Source organism: Cynocephalus volans, chromosome 2 (assembly GCF_027409185.1).
Source record: "Cynocephalus volans isolate mCynVol1 chromosome 2, mCynVol1.pri, whole genome shotgun sequence".
In the NCBI taxonomy this organism is placed as follows: Eukaryota; Metazoa; Chordata; class Mammalia; order Dermoptera; family Cynocephalidae; genus Cynocephalus; species Cynocephalus volans.
In genome coordinates this window covers 34,771,450-34,796,061 of record NC_084461.1, presented here as the reverse complement: position 1 = coordinate 34,796,061, position 24,612 = coordinate 34,771,450, and the positions used below count along the sequence as shown (strand labels likewise).

Below are 24,612 nucleotides of genomic sequence, written 5' to 3'. Positions count from 1 at the left end.
TGACACCATTGGAATCAGGCTGTAAGTCTCGATTCTGAATGAGACACTCCTGTTACCTTCATAGCTTTTGACCTTGACCATGAGTCAAATCACATCATCCCTTAGAACTATTCAAAGAAAATCCATGATCTGTTCAGCTTCCATTCTGAATCCCAGACTTGATCTTCGTTTCAATAACAGCCTTCGCAGGGTCACTTTTGTGAGGAAACTGATTAAGATCTTTTGTTGCTTGCAGATTAAGTAACTTGATGATGGGACAGAAGGACAGATGACTTTTGACAAAAATATCAATTTATGAATAATAATTTCTAAAACCCACCCAGGTTGCATGACCTTGAGATTCTCAAGTGAAACCAATATGTAGGCATTGCAATCAGCCTAGAAGCAGCTCTGCATGAAGATGAATTTTCCAAGTCTTATTACAGAACGCATCTGTGCAAGAGACCAGAGAATTATTTAGGCAGAAAAGTGTGAAAGAAAGAAGAGGGGAAGCATTGCTCCTTCTCATTTATTACTATAATTGACTTGTGCTGAGATTTAGAGATCAACATTTTTTTGACCTGCATTCTTACACAGAAATATTTTGAACTTTCACATGTACTCGAAATAAGCCAGTAGTGGATTTTTTATTGAAAACAGTCATTGAAAGCTTTGGTTTGCCCTTTCCAGGAGCTAACGATGCAAAGCTCTGAAGCAATTTTAACCAATCAGGTGACACCTATGTTGGAGTGAGCAGGACTGAAGCCATGTTGGGACCTAAAACCATCTGGGCTATAGGCAAATTTTAAAAAGACAGTTTTTTTCCTTGGCATGCATTTCTCTGAGTTCCCTCTTTTCCCATGGTTATTTGATATTTTGAACCTTGGATATAGGGCAAGATGACATTATTTACATAAATGTAAAGTTGTTTTTCAGCCAGCCAGATGCTGCAAACTTGCAGATTTGCCCATGCTATCCAGACTCTGAGATAACAGCAAAGATGGGAACAGAAGCCAGATGGAGTCTTGGCAAGACCCTGCACCTGGCTCCTTGCATAGAGCCCCCGTGGCTCACATCTCACTCCCTCCTGCTTTTCATTTCCCTCATTCCATTCCCTCAATTGCCTCTTTAAAAACCCCTCAGTAAATATGAATCTTGGAGACGGCTTTAGTCTGCCACTCGCCTTCGGGTTTACCAAAGAGACGGGTTAGCCTAGCATCTCTCTTCAAGTCACCTGAATAAAAGCTGACTTCCATTTTCACCAACACTTGATTTTTGAATGGTTTGTTTTCAAAGGCAGGCAGTCAGACCTGTGCCTGATAACACCTACAGAATAAATGTAGGTAAGTCAAATGAAAACTATTTTTTACATTTAACCAACCTGATAGATAGCATATGAGAGGCACGGCACCCCAGTTAGGACATCAGTGATAAGAAACATCTCTCCAAGCCTTTGGTTTTCATTGCCACCATAGTATATATTTTTTGCTTATGAGAAAGGCATTTACCCTGGGGAAATTCTTAGGCAGAAGGAGGAAGGTTTCTCAGATATTTATAGCCAAAATATTTCAAAACATAGGTAGCTATATTTATGCTTGGTTCTTATTTTAATAAACACTAAGCATACCGCCCACAAAGAAATTTCCAGCATCACTTTAGAAAAGAAAGATCCTTCACCTCAAATGCATGGCTTTTCTCTTTCAAAAAAGCAGGTAAAAGTTTTTAAAATATTGCAAAATATGTTACAGCCTGGAGACTTACTTAGAATTTGCCTCTTCACATCTTCTCTACACTGCTTAAAAATTAAAAATGTACTGTTAGCATGGAAGTTAATGATAGCCCCCAGGCCAACTCAGGGGGAGATTATGACGATTACTCTGGTCTAAAAGCTTTCAGCCTGCCTCAGCCAGAAACCAAGCTCCTCTCTGATGGGAAACTGGCAGCACACCTTCAGGTGCTCCCACCAGACGTGTCCTCCATTTTGGGGGAGGTAGAAGCTGAATGAAGAATAAAAATTTGCTTGTCCTAAGCCTGTGACTCAAGAGAGACCATTATAAATACATAAAGTCTACTAAAATATCATCAAAATTAACAAATAAGCAGTGAGAACCCTCATACCCAGGTCTAGTGTAATTTCTCAGGTTAATCTTTTATTAGCTAGTTAAGTTTTATTTACTTTTTTTTTTTTTTTTTTGCTTCATAACATTTATTTTAACATTATTTAAAAATTTTTAAAAATATGGTCCAGTAATTCCATTTCTGGGTATATAACCAAGAGAATTAAAAGGAGTCAAACATATTTGTACACCAATGTTCATGGCAGCATTATTCACAATAGCTAAACTGTGGAAACAACCCACGTGTTGTATAATACATATAAATATATTATATGTATAATATGCCCATTCAATGGAAAATTATTCTGATGTACAGCCTTAAAAAGGAAGGAAATTCTATCATATGTTACAAATGAACCTTGAAGACATTATGCTGAGTGAAATAAGCCAGACACAAAAGGACACATATTGTATGAGCCCACTTATATGAAGTATCCAGAAGAGTCAAATTTACAGAGACAAACAGTAGAATGGTGATTGCCAGTGGCTGCAGGAGGGAGAAATGGGGCCTTACTGTTTAATGGATACAGAGTTTCAATTTTGCAAAATGAAGAGGGTGCTGGAGATGGATGGTGGGATGTTTCACAACAGTGTGAATGTACTTAACTGTCCATTTAAAAAGATTAAAAACTTTGTTATATATATTTTACCACAATTTAAAAAATCTCATTTTCTCCAAGGAAAATGGACACAATCTTAGTCACAAACAGGTCTCTGTGTTACTTTTTTTTTTTTTTTTTAAACATAATGGTAGCACATGCTGCATTTAAAAGAGAACTCTTCAGGAGGCATTTTCTAAATATTTTCTGCGTCAGCCTACCTTTTCTCCATTCCTACTGTTGTTATTCAATCCACCGTTGAAGAGTACAGGGATGTTACTTTGTAGACTGTCACTCGATTGGGGTTTGTTTTGTGCTTCCTCATTATTAATACTACGGAAGAGATACTGTATCCTTCTTAGTGAACCTTATCAGGAGGCACCTCACTTTGGTTTGTGCCATTACAGGGGAAGTAAATTTCAGCCACTTGGTTAACATAGAGTCCAGATTTCTCTACTGCAAAATTACCAATTTTCCTTTTGTGATTTATAAGTATGTGTAAGGAGATTCTTTGAGAAGATATATATATATATCTTCTTCTTCATCAGACTTTTACTTTAACATTTTAACATCAAGTGATAATTTTTGCCTGGATGACTATTACTGTGATGATTAAAAAATTATTGTTACTAAGTTTACTTTCATCATCTTGAGGTCTGCTGAACTAAGGAACCAGGCTGGGTCAGCAGGACTGTGTGGTGCCTCTTGTACCAGTCTCTGCCTCCTGAAGTCCTGCTTACCATCTCCAGAAAACTTAGCTTGCAGTCTTGGCAGAAGGGTAGATTCCCAAGAAGACTGTGAGAGAGATTTGGTGCCCAGGTTGATGATATCAAGTACATTGAATTTGTCTCTGTGTCCACCATGTTCTGGCTCCAGAGAAATAAGAAAGTTGCTTTCCGTACTTTCTATACCCTAAACTCTATTTCAGATACCTTATCCCTGGACATGTTCAAAGGACTCCTCAGGTTTTCTTTTTCACTGCACATGTAATATAGATATACTATTTTAAAACGAAATTTGGACTCTCAGCTCTGGAACTCCAATTTCTTTGGCAACTTGTTCTCTGAAATCAATCCCAAGGTAAGGGTTATTCATTCATAAATGCCTTGATGAGGGTGTGTGATTGAGAGGGGCTGTAGTTGGTATGACACTGTCTGGCTATCCTACTTTGAGTCTGTTCTTCAAGGTGGTCTTTCTCATGGCCTTGGCTTGAGTCTAAAAGTCTCCCTAAGGTCTGGTCTTTTCTGAAGTATGTGTCTTGCTCTCCAAATCTGAAACCAAATCCAAATTCTTGATTCTTTAGTTTTGATTTTCAAAGCAAGCTTTTGTTTGGTAGCATAACCTGGGTAAGGTTTTTGGTTGAAGACATTGAATGAGAATTTTCAATTGATCTTCTATGAATTTTGTGCAACTGCGCTGGCCATTTGTTGATATGGTCTTGTTTAGAGAGTTTTCCTGAGCCATGTTGGAAAAGAATCCTGGTGTCTAAGCATTCATCGAGGACACCAAGTATTTTTCTGAGTTTATGTTAGACCATCTCCTAACAATGCCTTTGATATCATTATCCCCGTTGAATAGCAAGCAAAAAGAGCAACTGATGTATAAGGACTGGAGCCTAATAATCCAGTGATAGAATTTAGGCAAGAGCTTCACATTAAGATGTTGAAATCTGTGGATAACCTCTGGGGATAAACTGATTTCTACAGCTTCCTAACCTTGGCCTGCCAAAGGCTTGCCTCTTTGATGTAACAAGAAACTTTTGGCTCACATAGAGACCTGTCACATGTGTTTCTGTGCACAGGAAGTGTCCAGGCAAAGAGAATTCAATATTCAATATTAAAAAAAGCTCTCGGGGGAAAACAGAATAACAGAAGACCCCAAAAAGCCTTTCATATCTCTTAGTCCATTTGGGTTGCTATAACAAAATACCGTAAACTGAGTAGCTTATAGACAACAGAAATTTATTTCTTATAGCTCTGGAGTCTGGGAAGTTCAAGATCAAGGTACCAGTAGATTTCGGTATCTGGTGAAGGACTGTTTTCTGGTGCATAGATGGTGCCTTCTTGCTGTGTTCCCACATGGTCACATGGTGGAAGGGGTAAGGGGTCTCTTTCATGCCTCTTTTATAAGGGCACTAATCCCATTTAGGAGGGCTTTGCCTGCATTACCTAATCATCTCCTAAAGGTCCCACCGCCTAATACCATCACATTGAGGGTTAGGATTTCAAAATATGAATTTTGGAGGGACACAAACATTCAGACCGTAGCACACACTAATTGCAGTTTCTGATTTAGAGCCCAGGAAAGCTCTCTCTAAACACGTACCCTCAGGCACTCACCTGTTATAAGATGTTTGCAAAAGGACTTATTTTGCAGCCAAACACTAAAAGCCCCAATAAACTGTAAAGACTTTCTTTCAGGAAAAACAACAAACAGCAGCCTAAGACGAGGCTTCCTATTTCCCCAGCCAGCAGAGCTCAGGGCAGGCTGAGTCCACGCTTTCATTCCTGAAGGTGGGGCATGAACACAAGGGCCATGGGATTTTTTTTTTTTTTTTTTTTTTTTAAAAAAAAAAAAGGATTGGGCTAAAAGTCAAAAGAATTCAGTTCTAATTTCAATTCTGTCCCAACCAGTCATTCACCTTGGCAAAGCAATGTAAGCAACTGAATCTCAACTTCTTCTTTTGTAAAATGGAAATAGTGGCATGGCGGGAAGGAAACAAATACAAATTGATGTCAACTATGTCTACTCTGTATAAACACTTTACAAAGAATATGAGTAATAACCCTACAATAAGGGTCACATTCACTTGATATTATGGATGAGGAAATGGAGGTTCTGAGATAGAATAACTTGATCAAAGTCACATATTATGGAAGAGATAGAGGCAAAATTCCTAGTATGGGGGCTATAACCAAGGGCTGGCTTTTCTCATCCTACCATGTTATATTTGGAACCCCAAGGTGTCTAAGAATTATAAATTTGAAGCTTGCCTTCCAGGACATTGTGAAAGTATTTTGTTGAGGTAAACAGATAGATAAATATATATATATATATATATACACACACATACATATACACACATATATGTATGTGTGTGTATATACATATGTATATACACACACATACATATACACACATATATGTATGTGTGTGTATATATATATGTATATACACACACATACATATACACACATATATGTATGTGTGTGTATATATATATTAACGGTTATGTTAGGGACAGTTTTGAGTGTTAAAATACATTTTTGTTGGAAAGGGATTATAATTATTAAATATAGTTGCATAACACCCATATACACCTTACACTTTTGTAGGTTCTTAATGTCTACAAAGCTCTTTCTCGTATGTGATTTCACTTGATCCTCCTAACTAAACACTATAAGGTCGGAAAGAGTTATTGCCCACGTTTTGCAGATAAGAAGTTTGTAATCAACACATCAGGGGCCCGTGTCGCCTCCCCTTGTCCTGCTTCTGATTTCAGCAGGAGCTGTGGTATGGACAGTTTCATGTGAGCTCAGACTCACCTCCTACAACCGTGCTCCTGTCACTGTCCTTGTATCCCAGGATCCCTGTTCTTAATCCACATGCCAGCAGAGCCTAGAATGGGGGGAACTTATACCCCTAGGGGTAACCCTCAGACAAGGGAGGAGGACAAAATCCAGTGGGCAAATGTCTTCTGTCTTTTTAATAAGCAGATACGAGAGGAATTCTGCAGGCTTCAGAAAGATCTCCATGGAATCAAGGCCCCATTCAAGACCCTACTGCCTGTAGCAGTGACTTTGGTAACACACCCTTGTATATTTTCATTCTCCCCACTCTCTCATTCCTGCTTCCAAATAAACCACCTGCACCCAAGTCCTTGTCTCAGGTTCTGCTATGGGGGGACTAAAGGCCTGGAGGCTCAGGAACAGATGTGACTTGCACAGGGTCACACAGCTGGCAAGTAGAGGGGGCAGTGCTCCTTCCCGGTCCTTCTGAATCTGAATCCAATGATTCCTCATCTTCTACATTTGGTTGTGCACACCAGGTTAAGAAACTGCAATTTCTACCTTTTATCAATGTTCTAGGCATAGAGCAAGTTTTAAAAAATCCATGTTTGAGCACACAGGATAACTATCATTGCTGCTAGGTGTGACACAGACGAACTACTAGGCTACCCTAAAAATGTTGCATTTTTCAAAATTTTTAAGTATGACATTTTGCTTTGCTGGTATTGGCTAATTTATTCGTGTAAGTTTTGCCACAAGTTTTACAGATGACAAAGCTGCAGTTTTTGGAGTTTCAGCGTTGAACATGTAACTGGTATTAGAATTAGAATTCCAGGATTAGAATTTTTTCTATTCTAGGCATATCCCAGGCTTTGCCTACCAAATATGTTCAACAGCCGGTTTGTGGATTATCCTTAGTGAAGAGCATTGGTCTGGGGATTTGCAGTGGACATCTTTTTTTTTTTTCTTAGCATCTGTTCTCCCCTTTTCCAGTAATTGCACCACAGTTTTCCTTTGAGGATCCAACCTTCTTGAACATTCACTCCATGTCCTCCAGGTCTGAATGTCTGCATAACTCACCAGTGGTTCCAGAGTTTGGAATACAACGAGTACCTGACCAATCAGTGTATTCTTCCCTCCCCCATCTCTCCCTCCTGCCATGTGACTGGTTCAGAGAATGGAATGGGACCCAAGCCTGGCCAATCAGAGTGAATATCAAGACTTTGTTGTGTCCCTGGAGAAATAGCCACTCTCTTTCCAGTGGGTCACTAGGAGCCAGTAGACTGAAGGTCTTGAGCGCCTGGTGAACATTTTGCCACCATATAGGAAAAGCCTGCCAGAAAATGAAGCCAATAAAGCAGAGAGATAGATGGAGACAGAACGCTGATGTGACACAGATCTAGTCTCCCCTCAGTTTAGACTCGCCACTGGACTTTGCAATCACAGGAGCCACGTTACTGCCCTGTCTTCTTTCAAGCTTCTGCCACTTGCAATTCAACAAGTCCAGCCTGAAACACGCTCTGTGCTCAAGCATGAAAGAGACTCAGTGCAGTATTTCTCCTCTGCAGAAACAAATGTTTCCACTACCCAAGGAATAGGCTAGGAAGTCAGGAAACAGAAAGAGAGCTAATCAAATCTTGGCAGAATCCTTTGTCCCAGCCTCAGAGAGCCTCAGGAATGAGGTGCTGGACCAGCCTCTTTAAGAATCCATGAAGCAGCAGCCCTGAGACAAGCCCAGTCACCTGTAATGGCGAGAATACCAACTCCAGACATTGTTTCCAGATTCCTTCATCAGCCGTCACTTAAGTTCAAAGTCACACTGCAGCCAGAGCTCAGAGGAAACACCTTAGACTGGCAATTCCTCTTGTTTGCCTTTGTTTTCTTTACTGTCTTTTCTTAAAATTATACAGTAACAATGAGAACCAATGTTTTTACATCTGTAAGCTCCATAAGAAGTTTTAACCATTCTTTATCCTCTGATAAGCTGAATAACAAGAACTTGAGAGGTAGATAAGAGAAAAAAGTTGAAACCAAACCACGATGCTTGTCCCAAGGCAATATAGATGTGATGGAAACAATGGGCTGTACTTGTTTTTAAAGGGTTTTTCCCTCCCCTGAGAAAAGTCATCATCAAATATTAACTCAGATATAATGTTACAAAGCAGGAGGGCAATTTTCAAGCTTGAATTGCAGGCAGGCTTGTTGTTAATGGTGCCTCAAGGTTTTCAGAACCAAGAAGAGTGTCTGACTGTGGGACGAAAATGGGGAAGAGGTGGGGGGGGCAGGTTTACCAGATGACCCACCACCAAAGTGGTGTGGGGACAGGTGCTGGCCTGAGTATAAACAGGGGCCTCCAAGCCTCCGTCTTCTCTTAAACACACATGTAGTAGAGACGACTCTCACTCCTGCCTTACATCCTGTTCAGAATATCAGAGGTCTACATATTTGGCTTTTAAATGTAACACACAAGCTTACCTGATGAATTCCACAGAATAGTACTGAATAGGGGGGCTTCCTCCACTCTCTCCAGGTTTCCAAGAGAGGGCCACCTCAGAATCAGAAACCACAATGACATGTGGCTGCTGGGGTGCTGCTGGAGGCAGGCAGGAATCTGGGTGGGACAGCAAACACAACTAGACTTGGCTGGTGGTCTCAGCTGCTGAAGAGTTTTCATACATAAAAACACATGTGCTTCCTATAACCAAAACATCTCTGCTCAAGACAGCCTCAACACCCAAACCAAACAAACATGAAAAAATAACCACAACTGGATTCACCATGTAAGGTTTGAGTGAATGAGGGTTGGTCCTCCCTTCTTCCCCCAGGACCCCTGGCTGGAAATCCACTAAATTGGGTCCTGGCCACTGACCCTGGAACAGACAATGGTGTGTACCCTTTAAAACCTCCAACCACACTCCCACTTCCTGATAACCTTTCCTCTCTGTTAGCATGTCGGAGATGATATTTACCTACAAGGAAAAATACATGCTTTTTAGCATCACGGCCACTTACTCTCTTTTGTGTGTGTTTTGCCCTTTGATAATCAGAATATGAGGGTACTCCAAAAAGTTCATGGAAAGATTTGTATTATCTTTCAGTTCTATTTTTCCATGAACTGGTTTAAGCACCCTCACATGTAGCAATGGTAGGACATTTGGGAAACACACTCATGTGTAAACAAGTAGGGGTCACCCATGATCCCATCACCTCAAGTACCCACTGTTACTCTCGTTGTACCTCCCAGTCTTTGTGTATGCTGTTGCTTCTGCCTGGAAGACTTTCTCTGCTTTTTTCTTCCTAGCAAAACCCTATGCATATTTTGTCATTCAGGCCAAAGATATGACTTTCTGAAACACCCCTGAGCCTCAGGGCAGAGGAAGTGCCACAGGCCTGTGTGCTCCACGGCCCCATGCAACCGCGATGCCCTGCTGTCACTTGCTTACCATTGCTCCTTCCTCCACAAAGAGCGCCTGCAAGCTGTGACCACGATCCACCCACCTTCATGCACCAGGGTCCAGCCTGCTGCCCCCTCATGAGCATTTGCTGGGTGCCCTTCGCCTATAATCTCTCCTTCCACTCCCCCCCTCCTCACCTTCTTAATTCCTGCTCACCTGTCAGACCTCCACTTGGTTGTCTTCTCCTCAGGGACTACTTTCCTCATCTCTGTCTTAAGTTCCCACAGTGCTGTGGGTGGCACTAATCATAGTCTGTGATGACACACTAATTAGATAGTCTCTTAACCTGCCGGCTAAGTTCTGAGAGGGCAGGGTCTGCACTTGCTGTGGCTTACCACTGAATCCCCACAGTCTTTACTGATGTCTGCTGAATGACAGAATGAATGCAAAACAGCCCATCACTTTACTATTATTAATGAATTCAAACCTATTTTACCTTGGGACAGAGTGGTAACATGCCGAGGAGAGCTGAGCCGCCCTTTGCCGATCTGGCTGTAAGCTGCTACGCTCACTCGATACTCAGTGCCTGGTTTCAAATCTCTGATCACTTCCTCCTGTCAATGACCAAACAGGAAAAGTGCCAAAGATCAGAAGTTCTCTCTGGGCGAACCATATCATTTCCATGAAGTTTACTTCTTGAGGACCCTGTGAAATTGCTTGGGACACAGATTGTTTTGCTTCGTCTGGAACTGGCCCTGTTTTAAAATTTGCTAAGAGAAAAACACCACAACATATTTCCTAAGACTGAAGGATCCCCTTGATTGGAATCTATACACTGTCTCAGAACTGGGACTCATTCGTACTATCAAATGTTGCTCTTAACATCTGAATTCTTTAATCAGAGTACTAGGCTGCTGACATGCAGGCAGTGATCTTTCCCAGGACTGGTATTCCCCAGTTCTTTCATCTGCAGATTGCAGATGCTAAGGGACTAGTTCCTGATTTGTACCCATAAAATAGAGACTCAAATTTTGGTTGTCAAATTTTAAACAACATCAGAATCACCAGAAAGTCTTCCTTAAGACAAATTGCTGAACCTGGCCCCTGGAGTTTCTGATTTAATAGGTCTAGGGAAGGGCCTGAGAATCTGCATTTCTAACATGTTCCTAAGTGATCCTGTTGCTGCTACTGATCCAGAAACTCCACTGAGAGCCACTAGGGTTGATGACGAATGTGTGTGTGAACTTCTCCTGAACAAACAGCCGTGATCAAAAAGGCTCAGCTGAAGAGGACTTGCTCCACCTTGGGTTTTGGCAAAAGGGGTATGTCCCTGAGACTGCAGTGCTAACAGTAAGTGGGAGTCTGGGTCCCCTGGGTGAGAAGCCGCAGCACATTGCAGGGGAAAGGACACTGGCATCAGAGTCAACCAGTCCAATCTTGATTCTGCCACATATTACCAGCTGTTGCCTTGAAACTGAATTCCCCGTTTCTTCCTCTGTAAAATGGGCATGACATATAACTATCTTGCATGATCATAATGTCTGTGCCATTTCATCCTTACAGCTGTCTAAGTCCAAGTCCTTGTAATTATGGCAATGGGCTCTGATGCCCCCTGTCACCAACGCTGCCTGTACCTGCGATCTAGACTCCACGCTGCTGTGCTACAGTTACCTTCCGAAATCCCAACGCTGAGCATATCACTTTCCACTTTAAAATCCCCTTTGAATAGCATCTTTGTGTCCCCCTCCATATCCTTCTAGCATCACCTGTGCCACCTCTCCTCCACGCATTCCACATTCCAGTCATACTTAGGAACTTGGCAGGGCTCGAATTTCTGCCACTCAATTCCTTGCCTCTGGGCCTTTGAACCTGCCGCTCCCTCTACGGGAAATGCCCTTCTCCCTGCTCTTGCCTGCTCACCCCTGCCCATCCTTCATGACTCAGTTCAGCTGAGACGTTACCTCATTCCCCTGAGCCCAGCCCCCAGTCTGGTTAGCGCCCCTCCTCTCTGCTTCCCTGGAGTCCTCAGTGCACCTCAGTCTTAGGCCACTCATCTTATCTTGCAAGTGCCTGTTTATCTGTCATCTTCTCCCCATCCACCTGAGGGCAGGAAGCGAGTTCTCATCCTCTAATGTCCCCAAAGCTTAGCACAGTATTAGCAGACATATAGCAAATGCTCATGCAATGCTTTTTGATGAATGAATAAACGATCTAGTGAATGAACGAAGGGGAGAAATCAAGCCATGTCCCATATTAACAGATGATCTCATCAGGAAACCAGCTTCTACTACTGACCCGTCCACCCTGATTAACAGCGTCGGTATCCCTGTCCCAGGCCCTGGAGTTAGGAACTGCAGGGAGAGGGCTAGCTTCCTCGTGCCACCTCCCTCCAGCCACCTCCACCACGCCTTTCAGACCTGTTCCCTCCTTCCATTCCCACTTCAGTGTCCTAGCTTAGGCCCCTATGACTCCTTACTTGGGCTACTTCTAATGCCTCCTGGAGGGTGTCTGTCTCCAATTTGCCCCTCTCTCCCTCTCACCACCCCCCCATCCTACATGCGGCTTCACAAGGCGTCTCGGCTGAACACTTGCACCTGCTTTCATGGCCCCCCTCCTGCTTTACTTCCCTGCATCCCCGCATCCTAGTTCTGTCTGCTGTCCCTGGGTCTCATGTCAGGATGGGTGCTTAAGAGACTGGAGGCAGCAGGTGGGATCCAAGACCCGTGTTCTCACTCCTCTCCCCACTGCCTCTCCAGGCTTTTCTCAGGAAGCAGAAACACACTTTCAGACCAACTGAATGCTCTCACAGCCTTTTTTGCTTTAGGCTCCTTTTCTCCTGGGGAGTCCTTATGCTGTATGCAGTATGGGGTGGTGATGTGGTTTCATACATAGATTACTGTAGGTATTAACTATGAGCCAATACCAAATCCAGCTACCATTAACTACCACTTAAGGCGTGTTTTCTCTGCTCCAGGAACAATGGATCTTTGCACACACAGCACTATCTAATTCTTCCTTCAGCTCTGTGGGGTAGATACTACTCTTACTTTCATTCACAGAGAAGAAAACTGATGATCTGAAAAGTTCACAAGTTCCTCAAGGACATATATTTCATAAAAGGCAAAGTGGAGACATGAACCTTGCTCAGTTTGATTCCAAGGGCCTGAGTTCTAATGAATAATACATGTATGAAAAATATTAAGTAATGTTTAAATCAACAAAAAAATACTTATCGTAAGCACCAAACACCAGCTTATTATTACTGTACCTATAAACATGGAAGTTAACGTATCAGAAATTTAAATGTTAACCACTAAAAACCAAGAAAAATTATCTTTGTAGAAGTTCCATGTATAGATTAAAAACTACTTAAATTCTTTATTAGATATGGAAGATAAGTTCTACCTTTAGCCTGGGTGCTTCTGAGAGATAGAGGGTGACCGTCCCAGAGCCAACTGTTTCCAGTCTGTGTTTTTTCATGTGCTGACATGCTGGCAAGTTGGCATAAAAGTGTGAGGGTCAGCTGGTGGGTCAGCTGAATTGGTTAGAGCACGGTGTTATAACAAGGTCAAGGGTTCGGATCCCTGTACCAGCCAGCCACCAAAAAACAAAAACCAAAACAAAACAGTGTGAGGGTCATGGGGACTGAGTGGTTGGGGCCATGAAAACAGGGGCTGGATTCAGTGATTAAACCATCACTTCCTCCTCTGACATCTCTCTTTCCAAATGAAATCCCTCCTATACTGACTTACAATAACCCTTGCAGTTCATAGTAAAGTAGCACACAGTTCCACAAATCTTTGTATTTCTGTCCTTAAATGTCTTATGACCACCACCTCAGCCTTGTATCAAACTAGAAAAGATGATGAATATACTCTTTCCGAAGTAGAAAAAAATAGTGTTTTGCTTTATTTGGTTGCCTTGTGAAAGTTTGAAAACAAGTCAAGATGTTTATCTCTTGGACTTTATTTCTATACAGATGGTGAGAAATAGTGAGAGAGATTGCTTTCTTGGAGTAGAGGCCAGAGTGAATTCAGCAGCCTCCCCCGGGCCCCTCTCCCACCTTTTTGGAGGGGGGTAAAGTTGGGCACTTTGCTGCTCTGCTTTGTGTTTGTCTAGCCCTTTCTGAAACGCAAACCCTTTGTAAATGTTGCCTCTGTTGTCTTCTCAACAGCACTGGTTCTGTCATGCGATCAGTGAATTTACATCTATAGAAGAAGAAAGCAAGCCTGGTCATTTCACCGAGCCCAGAGAAAGCTCGAACTGTGAACCAAGTGAGCTATTCCCCAGACTCTTGCCTTCTTCACAGACCACCAGGAACAACAAACTTTCATCTCAAGATTGGTGTAATCATAATAGTTTGCACTTGTAGAGCATTTTGAAATGTGTAATATCTTTGTACACCGTTGCCTAATTTAATCTTCAAACAGCCCTAAGAGGTTGATCCTATTATCCACATTTTACAGATGGTGAAACTAGATCCAGAGAGTTTATATAACTGTCCTGGGGGGCAACAGCGGGTCCAATTTCCCTGATGAACCATGCCTCAACTTATGTTTCCAGCCACCCGACTCCCAGACGGAGCACATCTAATTCTCAGGCTAGGACCTTGTTTTCAGATGTCCAGCTGCCTTTCCCATGTCTACTGCACCAGTCCCATTCCTACCATTCACAGTCTGTGACCTGGATGATGTCCCCTAGTATCCATTCTCTCCTTTCTCATGACAGAATCCTCACATTTCAGTTGGGCGATGGCCACTCAAAGACTCCATTTCCCAGCCTCCCTTCCAAGTAGGTGTGGCACGGGACCTGATTCTGTCCAATAGGATGTGAGTGAAGCTGCTGAGGCCAATTTCTGAGTTACCTCTTAAAAGCAAGGGGTGTGCTCCCTCCCCTTGTCCTAGAATGTGGATGTGGCAGTGAGCCATTTTGGGCCATGGGGAGTAGGGTGCAAGGGGTTGACAGAATGGGGGGATGGATGGAGCCTGGGTCTCTGACTGGAGGAAACCACCAGAAGAGCCCAGAACTGGTTATGTATAGATAGTAACATGAGGGAAACCTAAATGCACATCTTGTTAGAATCATTGTTATTTTGGGTTTCTGGACTGCTAGGTTTATGTGCTAATACATGACTATATGCAATGCACAAAAACAACCTGGGTAGCCACGTTAGAGAAGCCCCGGAAAAGATGGGCCTATTCTTTACTAAATATCTTTCACTTTGCATTGATGAAACCATGTTGAATGGCTCTGAAACTAAGTCTCTGCCCTGATTTCAGACCTTGTCTTTACTCTCTTACGTACTGCTCTTTTCTTCTACTGCTAGAGATCCAGATTTTTGTTTCCAGAAATGAAGCTAGAGATTGTCTTATTCACTAGTCCAGACAACCACAGCTGAGAGGAAGCATGAAGCAGGAATAGCACTGGACTAGGAGCCAAGAGACCCAATTTCTGCTACCAAACTAGCATCACTGGATGGAAGGCACCAGAAAGATAGAAAAGTGCCTTCTCTCAAGCATCCTTTCTCCGATGGCCCTTAAGAAGGCTGTGCAGAGCAGAGTGGAGGGAGGAGGTATAGAGATTCCTATTCCGAGTGGTCACAAAATGTCAGAGAGCATTTCCACGGGCTGCAGCCGGGCCAGCATGGGCAGCACAGGCTCCAGGGACTGGACAAATCTTCCTCGTGTGGATCTGTTCTGTGTATTGCAGGAAAGTCAGCATCCCCGATGCTTGTTAAGCACTTGATTAAAATGTCCACATATACCTCCAAATGCCCCCTAGGGGACAAAGGTGCCCCCATGTGGGAACCATAGCTAGTCCATGGCTTCATTTTAGAGTCAAAGAGAGATTCAGGGAAGCACAGTGACTTTGCCCAAGGTCACCTTTGCTCTGATGACAGAGCAGGGACTAGATGTAAATCTTCTGATTCCTGGCTAAGTCTTCTCTCTCTAACCTTGGATAAGACCCAAATAGAATCACTGTTCTGAGTCAACCAGATCAGTGGACTCCAAAGCAGGGTGGTGGTGCATCCCCAGGGAGAGCAAGACAACCTACGGAGATGCCAAGAACTTCCTATTTCTGTTTTCTCTCCTCCTTTAAATTCCTGCAGGGTTGTATAATGTACATAATATATTACTGCAGTAGCATATGTATAATTTATAAATACATAAATATACATATATTGTTGCATGTTCCAATATTTGTTAACTGATGGTATGCATGGTCAAAAAGTGTGGAGAGCATCAGTCTAAGTATCCTTTTCTAACTCTAAAAAACTACGAAATTGTCCTGATTTGTTTCACTATTTTGTTTCCTAGGAGGTTCTTTTGCAGAATATTCTTCTAAGAAAAAGATAAGGTGGGTATGAAATGCTAACCAAATTGGAAGCCTCTAGAAGGCAGATTATCAAACAAAACATCATAATTCCACATTCACGGTCAGATTATTTTGGTTATTTTATCATTTAAATCAGACTAACCATTTGTCAACCCATTCCCCTGTCTGGCATTTAATCCAGAAAATCAAATCAACTCTTTTTAGGTGGTCAGTCCTGTCTTATTGAAAAGACAATCTAGAATCATTAGAGTAAGGTGGGGGGCGGGGGGTTGGGGAACTACCCCGGAGTGCTACTCACTAGATTAAATATATCCTCTCCTTTCCAATCTGTTTTACCTAGTCTTAGAACAGAGTTTAAATTACTTCAGCCTTTAAAGATGTTCCCCTTAATCTTTCTCTGCCATGTGAGAGGAAGCAGCACACACAAGGATCAAAGCAGCTTCTTTCTAAATGATTAAAATTTCACCTTGTACACTGGGCAGTCCCTGCTTACAACAGAACTGAGCACTCTCCACTGGGCCTTAATCAATATAAGGGAGATGCAGGAAAATCAATATTTTAATGAAAAGAGACCCCCTGAATCCTGGGCTGGAGATTAAGTAGTTATATCCAGACAACTTGGTAGTAGTAGGTCACACAGACATCACTGTTTTCCTCGAAAATGTGAAATATTCCACTGTGCCCCTGTGAGCTTGCTGCAGAGCCCTGGAGCACCCTGGCAATCAGTTTGGGAACCACGGATACACTACCTATGATACAGATATTATTAGGATCCCCGTTTGGTTGGTGAGGAAACCGAGACCCAGTAAAGTTGCCTGGAGGGGTTGCTGAAATGCAGGAATCTGAATGCACCTGAAAAGTTGTTTAACTTTTCTAAGACATACTTACAAAAATTGCCTGATGATCAGGTTGTCCCTGGAGAGGAGAAAAAACAGAAGCAACATGAAGGTGAAAGAAAATTTGCAGGACTGAAATAAAGTCATAGAGCAGCTGCCCCTTCTGCTATGTACAGCCAAGGCAGCAACACACATCTTTGCAACATGAATGGTTCTGACCACTTACTAAGTCGTCCTCTGTGCCAGGTATCATTCATGCTGAGGGCTCTACAACCATCACCCCATTAAATACTCACAACATCCTTACCCTGTGGGACGAAATGATATGGTACAGAGTTGCCCAGCTGGTTTGTTGAAATGCAGGAATCTGGATGCAGCACGTTTCAATTCTGCTATACCAGACTCCCCCCATCTCTTGCTGACTCTGCCTTTATGTCTAGTCATTACTGTCTCTCTCCATCCCATATAGTCCCCAGCTCTCCCTGCCCAAACAAGCACACACAGCCACGCATGCACACACAGCAATGCATGCACACATGCGTGCTCATTCCTTGGGTGCAAGCCACTCCCTCCAGCTGGGACACCTCTTCCTCAAGTCTACCTTTTCAGACAGTTCCCTGCTTCAATCCTCAGCTCCACGTTTCACCTCCTGACCACATCTTCCACTCGCTTTTCACCCTCCTCAAACCCCATCCATCTATTAAAAGGTGCGTTAATGATATCCAGTCTTATGTTGCTGTCTAATTGATTGGTGTGAATGTGGTTTTCCCAACAAGAATGAATGCTGCCCAAACAGGGACTGTGTGTTTTCTTGCGCTGGTCATATAGAGTAGCCACTATGCAAGTTTGTTGAAATCAGCAAGATGATCAAAAGCTAAAATCTAGATGTAGATAATGGAGAGAGTATATTTAACATAAAAGTCATCAGGAATGATAACCAGCAACTACATGGCTTTTTACATTTTACCAGAGGCTTTTACACATACGATTCCATTTGGACCTCACAATGGTATAATTATTATACCTCTCTCATGGAAAAAAGGTGAGGCTTAGACAAATTAAGTGACTTTGGCCAAAGTTACCCAACCTGTAAATGGAGGCAGCAGGAGGTACTAAGCCAGAGGCCCAGGATATTGGTCTCCCTCCCAGCCCTCTGTTTTATGTTTGGACTGCAGTGACCTTCACAAGGATGCCAGTTTTCAGCCCAGGTTGCATGTGACAGGCAGGATCTCAATTTCAGAGGCACTGTCCTCTCTCCAAGGCATCACCAGCACATCAATAACTGGACTGTGTTCCAGGCAGAGCACTGAGCCCTGAAGGAGACAAGGCTGGGATGGCTGGGGACACTGCTAGGAACAATGTGGCCCCTTGGTGGAGTCAATGGGATTGTTTAAAGTTCCTGGGCTGTCAAAGGGAAAGAAAATCTCAATTCGTGGTTTCCTAGATAGGGGCAAACCAGTCTCCCCCTCTTATGATAGAGTAAACCGTAGAGGCTGGGGCTGAGGGCTTCTGAGGCTAATAAGGGGTGCTTAAGCAAAAGTCTATTTTGAGATTAAAAGTATGTCATGAGACATAAAACCAAGCTGAACACGTGCTTCTCTTCTTTTTGATTCATGAGAGCTTTGGTGGAACCAGCAAGGGCAGGGACTCAGATGTCAGGGAGCCCTGGGTTTACAGCTGATGCTGTTACTAATGTATGATTCAGGGAAAGTCACTTCACCTCTCTGAGTCTCGGCATCCTTGTCAATACAATGAGGTCATAGCATAGTTGTGAAGATGAAATGGAAAAACAAATGTGACGCATGAGGGTCAGTGCTTGGCAGGTAACAGACACCCGGTAAGCAATAGCTGCTTATATTGGATGACAAATAGGTTTCAAATTACGTGTTGCCCCTAGCGGGCACTTATTAAGTATGAGTTACAAACATTACCACCACTACCAGCAGCACCACTATAACAGTATTATGGGCACTGGTGCCAACTCCATGTGGAGCAATTCAAAAGGCTCCAGCCTGGAGATAATAGTAGTAAATGGGGAAGGATGAGGAGAGTGAACGAAAAGGAAACAGAAGATGCCTGAGGCAGAAAATTCACTCAGAGAGACCTTGACAGGAAACGGAAAAGAAATTCACAAGGAGCCAACAGCTGGCCAGTAGCAGGACACGGGGCTGGGCTTCCAAAAAAATAAACAACTTGGACTGTTTAAACACACATTTCAAATTACATCATTTTCTTCTGCATTGTATCTCCAAGCAGTTGGGAAGATACAATAGTGTCATATGTATTTATAAAGCTTTATTGAGATTTCAAAAAAAAATCAGAACTGAACTTCATGAGGAAAAGAAGGGGTAGAAAAGGTGGCTGTAAGATGGCTGTTTTCTTGCATGATAAAATAGGGCTGAGTCCAGGATGGGCTGTTTTCAGCAGGAGTTGTCAGATGCCTACCTTTCCAGAGGATAGCGGGCATGTTACAGAGGTAAGGTGACATGCAAGACACTTGGAAACTCTAAAGGACAACATAAGCACTAGTTATTATTACACAGACAACAGCACACACACCAAATTAGCAATCCGCCTGAATATCCCTGAAATCCCAAGCACCTTGTGCTTCTGGGGGACTCCTGGTAGGGGACACTCACCACGGCCGGGGAGTCCTGGCTGAGAGGCACACTATGCGACCGCTCCTGCAGTGCTTTATCCGCGCCCACCTCAGAGTAAAAGACCTTGAAAAGAAGCAGACATCGGGGGAGAGCAGATCGTACTTGTCCTCTGTGATCAAACGTTCTGATCGCACTGACACCAGCAGTGGGTTCTGAGGTGCGTCACCTCACCTCACACACACTAGTTCTGTGGGAGCAAACATCGGAGTACCTGGCGGGGTTGCAAACTCAGAAGCCTGCAGAGGCCAGGAGGAAGGCACCTATCAGTGCGGTGGGATGACAGGGCTTCTCCCGGCTCCTCCTGTTTCTCCCCGAATCTTGACCCTCCCAGGTAGTCTTTCATCTTCTATTTTTGATACTACATGAGTCTAGAAATATATTTCCCTACCTTAAGAAGACAACAGGACAAGGGCTATGATCCATGGCTATTGTCCCTTGGTGACACGGAGACAGTAGTGAGTGGTGGGATTGGGGTGTTATGGAGGGGCTTAGGCCCCATCTAAAATGGGCAGCTCAGCTCCACTGGGCTTGGTGCCCCATAGGAATGTGGACTCAGTGTGGCCAGCTCTCCCAGCAGCCCAGACATTTCAGAACTCCAAATGTTTACCTGAAATGCCCTGGCTTCTGAAAGTTGATTCATTTCTAAAAACACAGTTCAAAGAAAACATTTTAGTAAACTGAAATTAGGCCAGTTTGTAGCCTCTGATAGGTAAGAGCACATTCTCTGTGCCTTCCTCACTTTGCCTGTCCACCCCTCTACACTAACTCAGATTTCACATTATTTTGTAGCTGTTGACAACATTTCACAGTGATTCCCTATCATTTCCCATGTTTCTGCTTTATTCTCCAAATTTGACTACAGGCAATTGGATAGCAGGAACCATGTCTTCTACTTGGTTTATGTTTTTCCATTGCTGAACAGAAAAAGGACTGGATAGATCCTAATTCAGATAGGATGCTTGGGGCACTTAAAAATACCCTTAAAGGGAAACATTTCTTCTAGTTTTACGGAAGGAGAATAGGGCAGTTATTAATATGGGAGGGCTGATATAAGAAGGCCATATACAGACAAAGCAAGGATGTAAAGGATGCACAGTCACCCACACCCCCGCTGCAGAAATCCCGAGCCCATGTACTCACAGTGTACCCCATGATGGGGCTCCCAGGATGCCTTGGCATTTTCCACCGGATACTGAAAGCTGTACAGTTCAATGCGCCCAGCATGATGTGAAGAGGAGGCCCTACCCTGCCTGCCCCCAAACAAAAGAGATAGTGTTAGAAGCTCCACGCGTCCCACCTTGAGTATACTCACACAAGATCTTAGAGCGTGTTCTTACAGAATTACTGAAAAATATATCTGCGGGCCAGACATGCAGCCTGATATGCCACACCTGTCTCAGCTGACCTCACCAGAACTTTGCTATTCTCTCCCAGCCTGGCACTGGGAGAGAAATCAGCCCAACTGTTGCCCTCTGTTCTTTCTCTAACTTCTCATGGGTCAGGGGCCAGCAAAAGGAGCCTCAGGGTAGCACAGACCGAACACTTAGGACTCCACTCGAGGAGTCTGGAACGTATTAAAGCAAGGTGATGAATTTTTACTTACTCAGTAATGTATATGTTTTATATATATGTTATATAGATATGTTTGCTTATATAGCCAGTATATTCTTATCAGGGAACTTTTTGAAAATATGGTTAAGGATAAAATGGGGTTTATAATTTTCAACTGTTTTACTATCTACTTATCTTAAATAATTTTATGATTATAAATAATACATTTAGTAATTATAAGACAACATACATAGATTGCCAACATTTAGAAAATACCAAAATATATATATATATAATTCTACCATTCAGAAACGAGTCCTATCAGCATTTTGGTATATACCTCCTTTTGGTCACATGCAATTTTTTTTTTAAAGGTTGTTTCATTCAGTCTGTGTGTGTGTGTGTGCAAAATTTGTATTCTTTATTATTGTTATGTCTATACTATATAATGATTATGTGTATATACTCACATATATTCATAATTTTAAATTGTTATTTTACTTACTAGTATATAGATATTTATAGTATATACAGCATATTTACTGTCATTAAAATCATTATTTTTAATGGCTGTAAATGCTTCCATATAACATATATGCCATAAAAAACAGTGTTTATCAGTCCACTAATTGTTATGCACTTAATTCGTGGCCAATATTTTGCTATTTTAAATAATGATCCATGAGGCCATGAACCAGGTCTGTCCCGCTCAAAGTACAGAGACTAGTAAATAATAAGAGTTGAACAAACATTCCTTAAGTGAATGAATGTTCTGCAATTTGATTTTACACTTACTAATATGTCCTGAGGAGCTTTCTTTTTAACTACTGAATATAACTCTCCAGCATATCAGTTAGGATAGTTTGCAATTCACAAAGATCTAATGTTTCTATTTGTTGGACTGCTGCTGGGGCCTCTCATCAATGTTTTTGCCAACAGAACCCAAGATCTTTCTGATGGACCAAGTAATACAGGCTCAATGCTGTCACGTAGCGAGAACTGTGAGGCCAGGAAGCAGCTCCCACATGCTCCACAGGTACCTACAACTGTCACCACTCAGGGATTTAATCTTCAGTGATCTTTCTGGCTCTGCCTTGGTTCAAGATTTAAAGTTCCACCTGACTGGCCAAACTTAGGCCACATGATTTACTTTTGGCTCAACCAAGGGGCAGGAGAGGAAAGATCAATTCTTTCTGGTTTCCAAACTGGGAAATGACATGATGAGGGGATTCCTGGAAGCTGTTCTTCTACCAAGCCTATCCACAGTAAAGAAGGCACCCAAGAGGAGGATAGGATCAGAGGCAAAGGGTAGTGGGAAGTCAGATAGCCAAAAACTCTGCCGTACAGAGTACGCATGTACATTAACCATTCCTCCACTGATTGACATTTATGTTGTTTCCAAAATTTCACTGTTAATAATGCTGAAAGAACATCTGTTTATGTGCCTTTTTGTGTACATGTGCAGGTATTTCTAGGATGGATACCTATAAAAATTATGGGATATATACAAGGGTACTTCAGAAAGTTCATGGAAAAATAGAATTAAAAGGTAATACTAATCTTTTCATGAACTTTTTGAAGTACCCTCATACATTTTAATTTTTACCAGCTACTAGCTCCCAAAAAGATTAAAAGAATGATCTTTTTTTTTTTTTTTGTCTTTTTGTGACCGGTAAGGGGATCGCAACCCTTGGCTTGTTGTCATCCGCACCACGCTCAGCCAGTGAGCACACCGGCCATTCCTATATAGGATCCGAACCCGTGGCGGGAGCGCCGCTGCTGCGCTCCCAAGCACTGCACTCTCCCGAGTGCGCCACGGGGCCGGCCCAAAAGAATGATCTTTAAGAACATTCAATTATTTGGGGGGAGGTAAAGTCCTAAAGCAGAATTCCTGTATTAAGACAGTTCCTCAGACTTGGCACCACTGATATTTTGGGCTCGACAGTTTTTAGCAGGTGCTGTCTTGCTGAGCAGCATCCCTGGTCTCTACCCACTAGATGACAGTGGCACTCCCCAACCCAGCTGTGAAACACAAGATCTGCAGACATTGCCAAATGTGCCCCCAGTTGAAAACCATTAACTTAAGAGAATGAATATTTTAAAGACTTCTCATAAATATAATCAAACTTACATCTAGAAAATTAACCAATTTTGAAGATTATGGTGGTGTACGAGAATGTCAGGTAGAAGTAACACAACCTCACCAGCTCTGTGTATTACCACTTAAAAATTTCTGTTCTGCAAAAGACACTGTCAAGAGAGTGAAAAGAAAAGCCACAGGCTTTGGAGAAAATACTTGCAAAAGATATATCTCATAAAAAGCTACTATCCAAGATACATAAATGTTGTAGACTGAATGTTTGTGTCCCCCTAAAATTCATATGTTGAAATCTTATCCCCAGTGAAGTGGCATTTGGAGATGGGGTCTTTGGGAGGTGATTAAGTCATAAGGTGGCACCTTCATGAATGGGATTAGTGTCCCTATAAAAAAGACCACAGAGAGCTCTCCCTTCCCTTCTGCTATATGAGGACACAGTGAGAAGATGACCATCTACAAACCAGGAAGTGGGCCTTCACCAGACACCAAATCTGTCAGTGCCTTGGTTTTGGACTTCTCAGCCTCCAGAACTGTGAGAAATAAATTTCTGTTGTTCATAAGCCACCTAGTTTACAGTATTTTGTTACAGCAGCTCAACAAACTAAGACAAAAAAAAATCTTAAAATTCATCAATAAGGAAAAAAAAAAAAAACCTGATAAAAAATGGCCAAAGAACTTACAGATGGCAAGTAATCACATGAAATGATGCTTCACATCATATGTCATCAGGGGAATGCAAATTAAAACAACAATGAGAGATCACTACACACCTATTGGAATGGACAAAATCTACAACACTACTAACACCAAATGCTGACAAGGATGTGCAGCAACGAAACTATCATACATCACTGGTGGGAATGCAAAATGGTACAGCCGCTTTGAAAGAGAGTTTGGCAGTTTCTTACTAACTAAAATTCTTACCATATGATCCAGCATTTTTACCCTTGGTATTTACTAAAAGGAGTCAAAAACTTATGTCTTCTCAAAAACCTGCACATGGATATTCAAAACAGTTTTATTTATAATTGTCCAAACCTGGGAGTAACCAAGAAGTCCCCCAGTAGGTGAATGGATACGTAAACTCTGGTACATCCAGACAATGGAATATTATTCAGCACTAAAAAAGGATGAGCTATCAAGCTATAAAAAGATATGGAAGAAATTTAAATGTTTATTATTAAGTGAAAAAAGACAATCTGAAAAGGATACAAACTGTATAATTCCAACTGTATGACATTCTGGAAAAGGCAAGACTATGGAGAACAGTAAAAACATCAGTGGTGGCCATGGATTAGGGGGTAGAGAAGGATGAACAAACAGAGTTCAGAAGACTTTTAGGGCAGTGAAACTATGGTGTATGTTACTACAATGGTGGCTACATGTCATTATACATTTGTACAAACCCATAGAATGTACAACACCAAGAACAAACCCTAATGGAAACTGTGGACTCTGGGATAATGATGTGTCAAGGTAGATTCTCAATTGTAACAAATGTACCACTCTGGTTAGGGATGTTGATAAAGGGA

The 24,612-nt window shown here is 42.3% G+C and overlaps 1 protein-coding gene and 1 pseudogene across 4 annotated transcripts in view; both read right to left on the bottom strand.

Annotated features, from left to right (window-relative positions):
* Positions 1 to 24,612, bottom strand: part of EGFLAM (EGF like, fibronectin type III and laminin G domains) — a 176,281-nt gene that overhangs the window by 91,181 nt on the left and 60,488 nt on the right. For 3 of the 4 annotated variants that reach the window (XM_063083897.1, XM_063083887.1, XM_063083905.1), the window contains exons 2-5: positions 20,572 to 20,681; positions 19,411 to 19,494; positions 10,096 to 10,213; positions 8,680 to 8,815 (exon numbers count right to left, since the gene is read on the bottom strand). In XM_063083897.1, the coding sequence (XP_062939967.1) occupies positions 8,680 to 8,815; positions 10,096 to 10,213; positions 19,411 to 19,494; positions 20,572 to 20,681 (448 nt within the window). Of the gene's footprint in view, positions 1 to 8,679; positions 8,816 to 10,095; positions 10,214 to 16,823; positions 16,851 to 19,410; positions 19,495 to 20,571; positions 20,682 to 24,612 lie in introns of all 4 variants that reach the window. The other variant, XM_063083884.1, reaches the window with a different exon arrangement.
* Positions 3,629 to 4,159, bottom strand: LOC134371212 (double homeobox protein A-like; annotated as a pseudogene).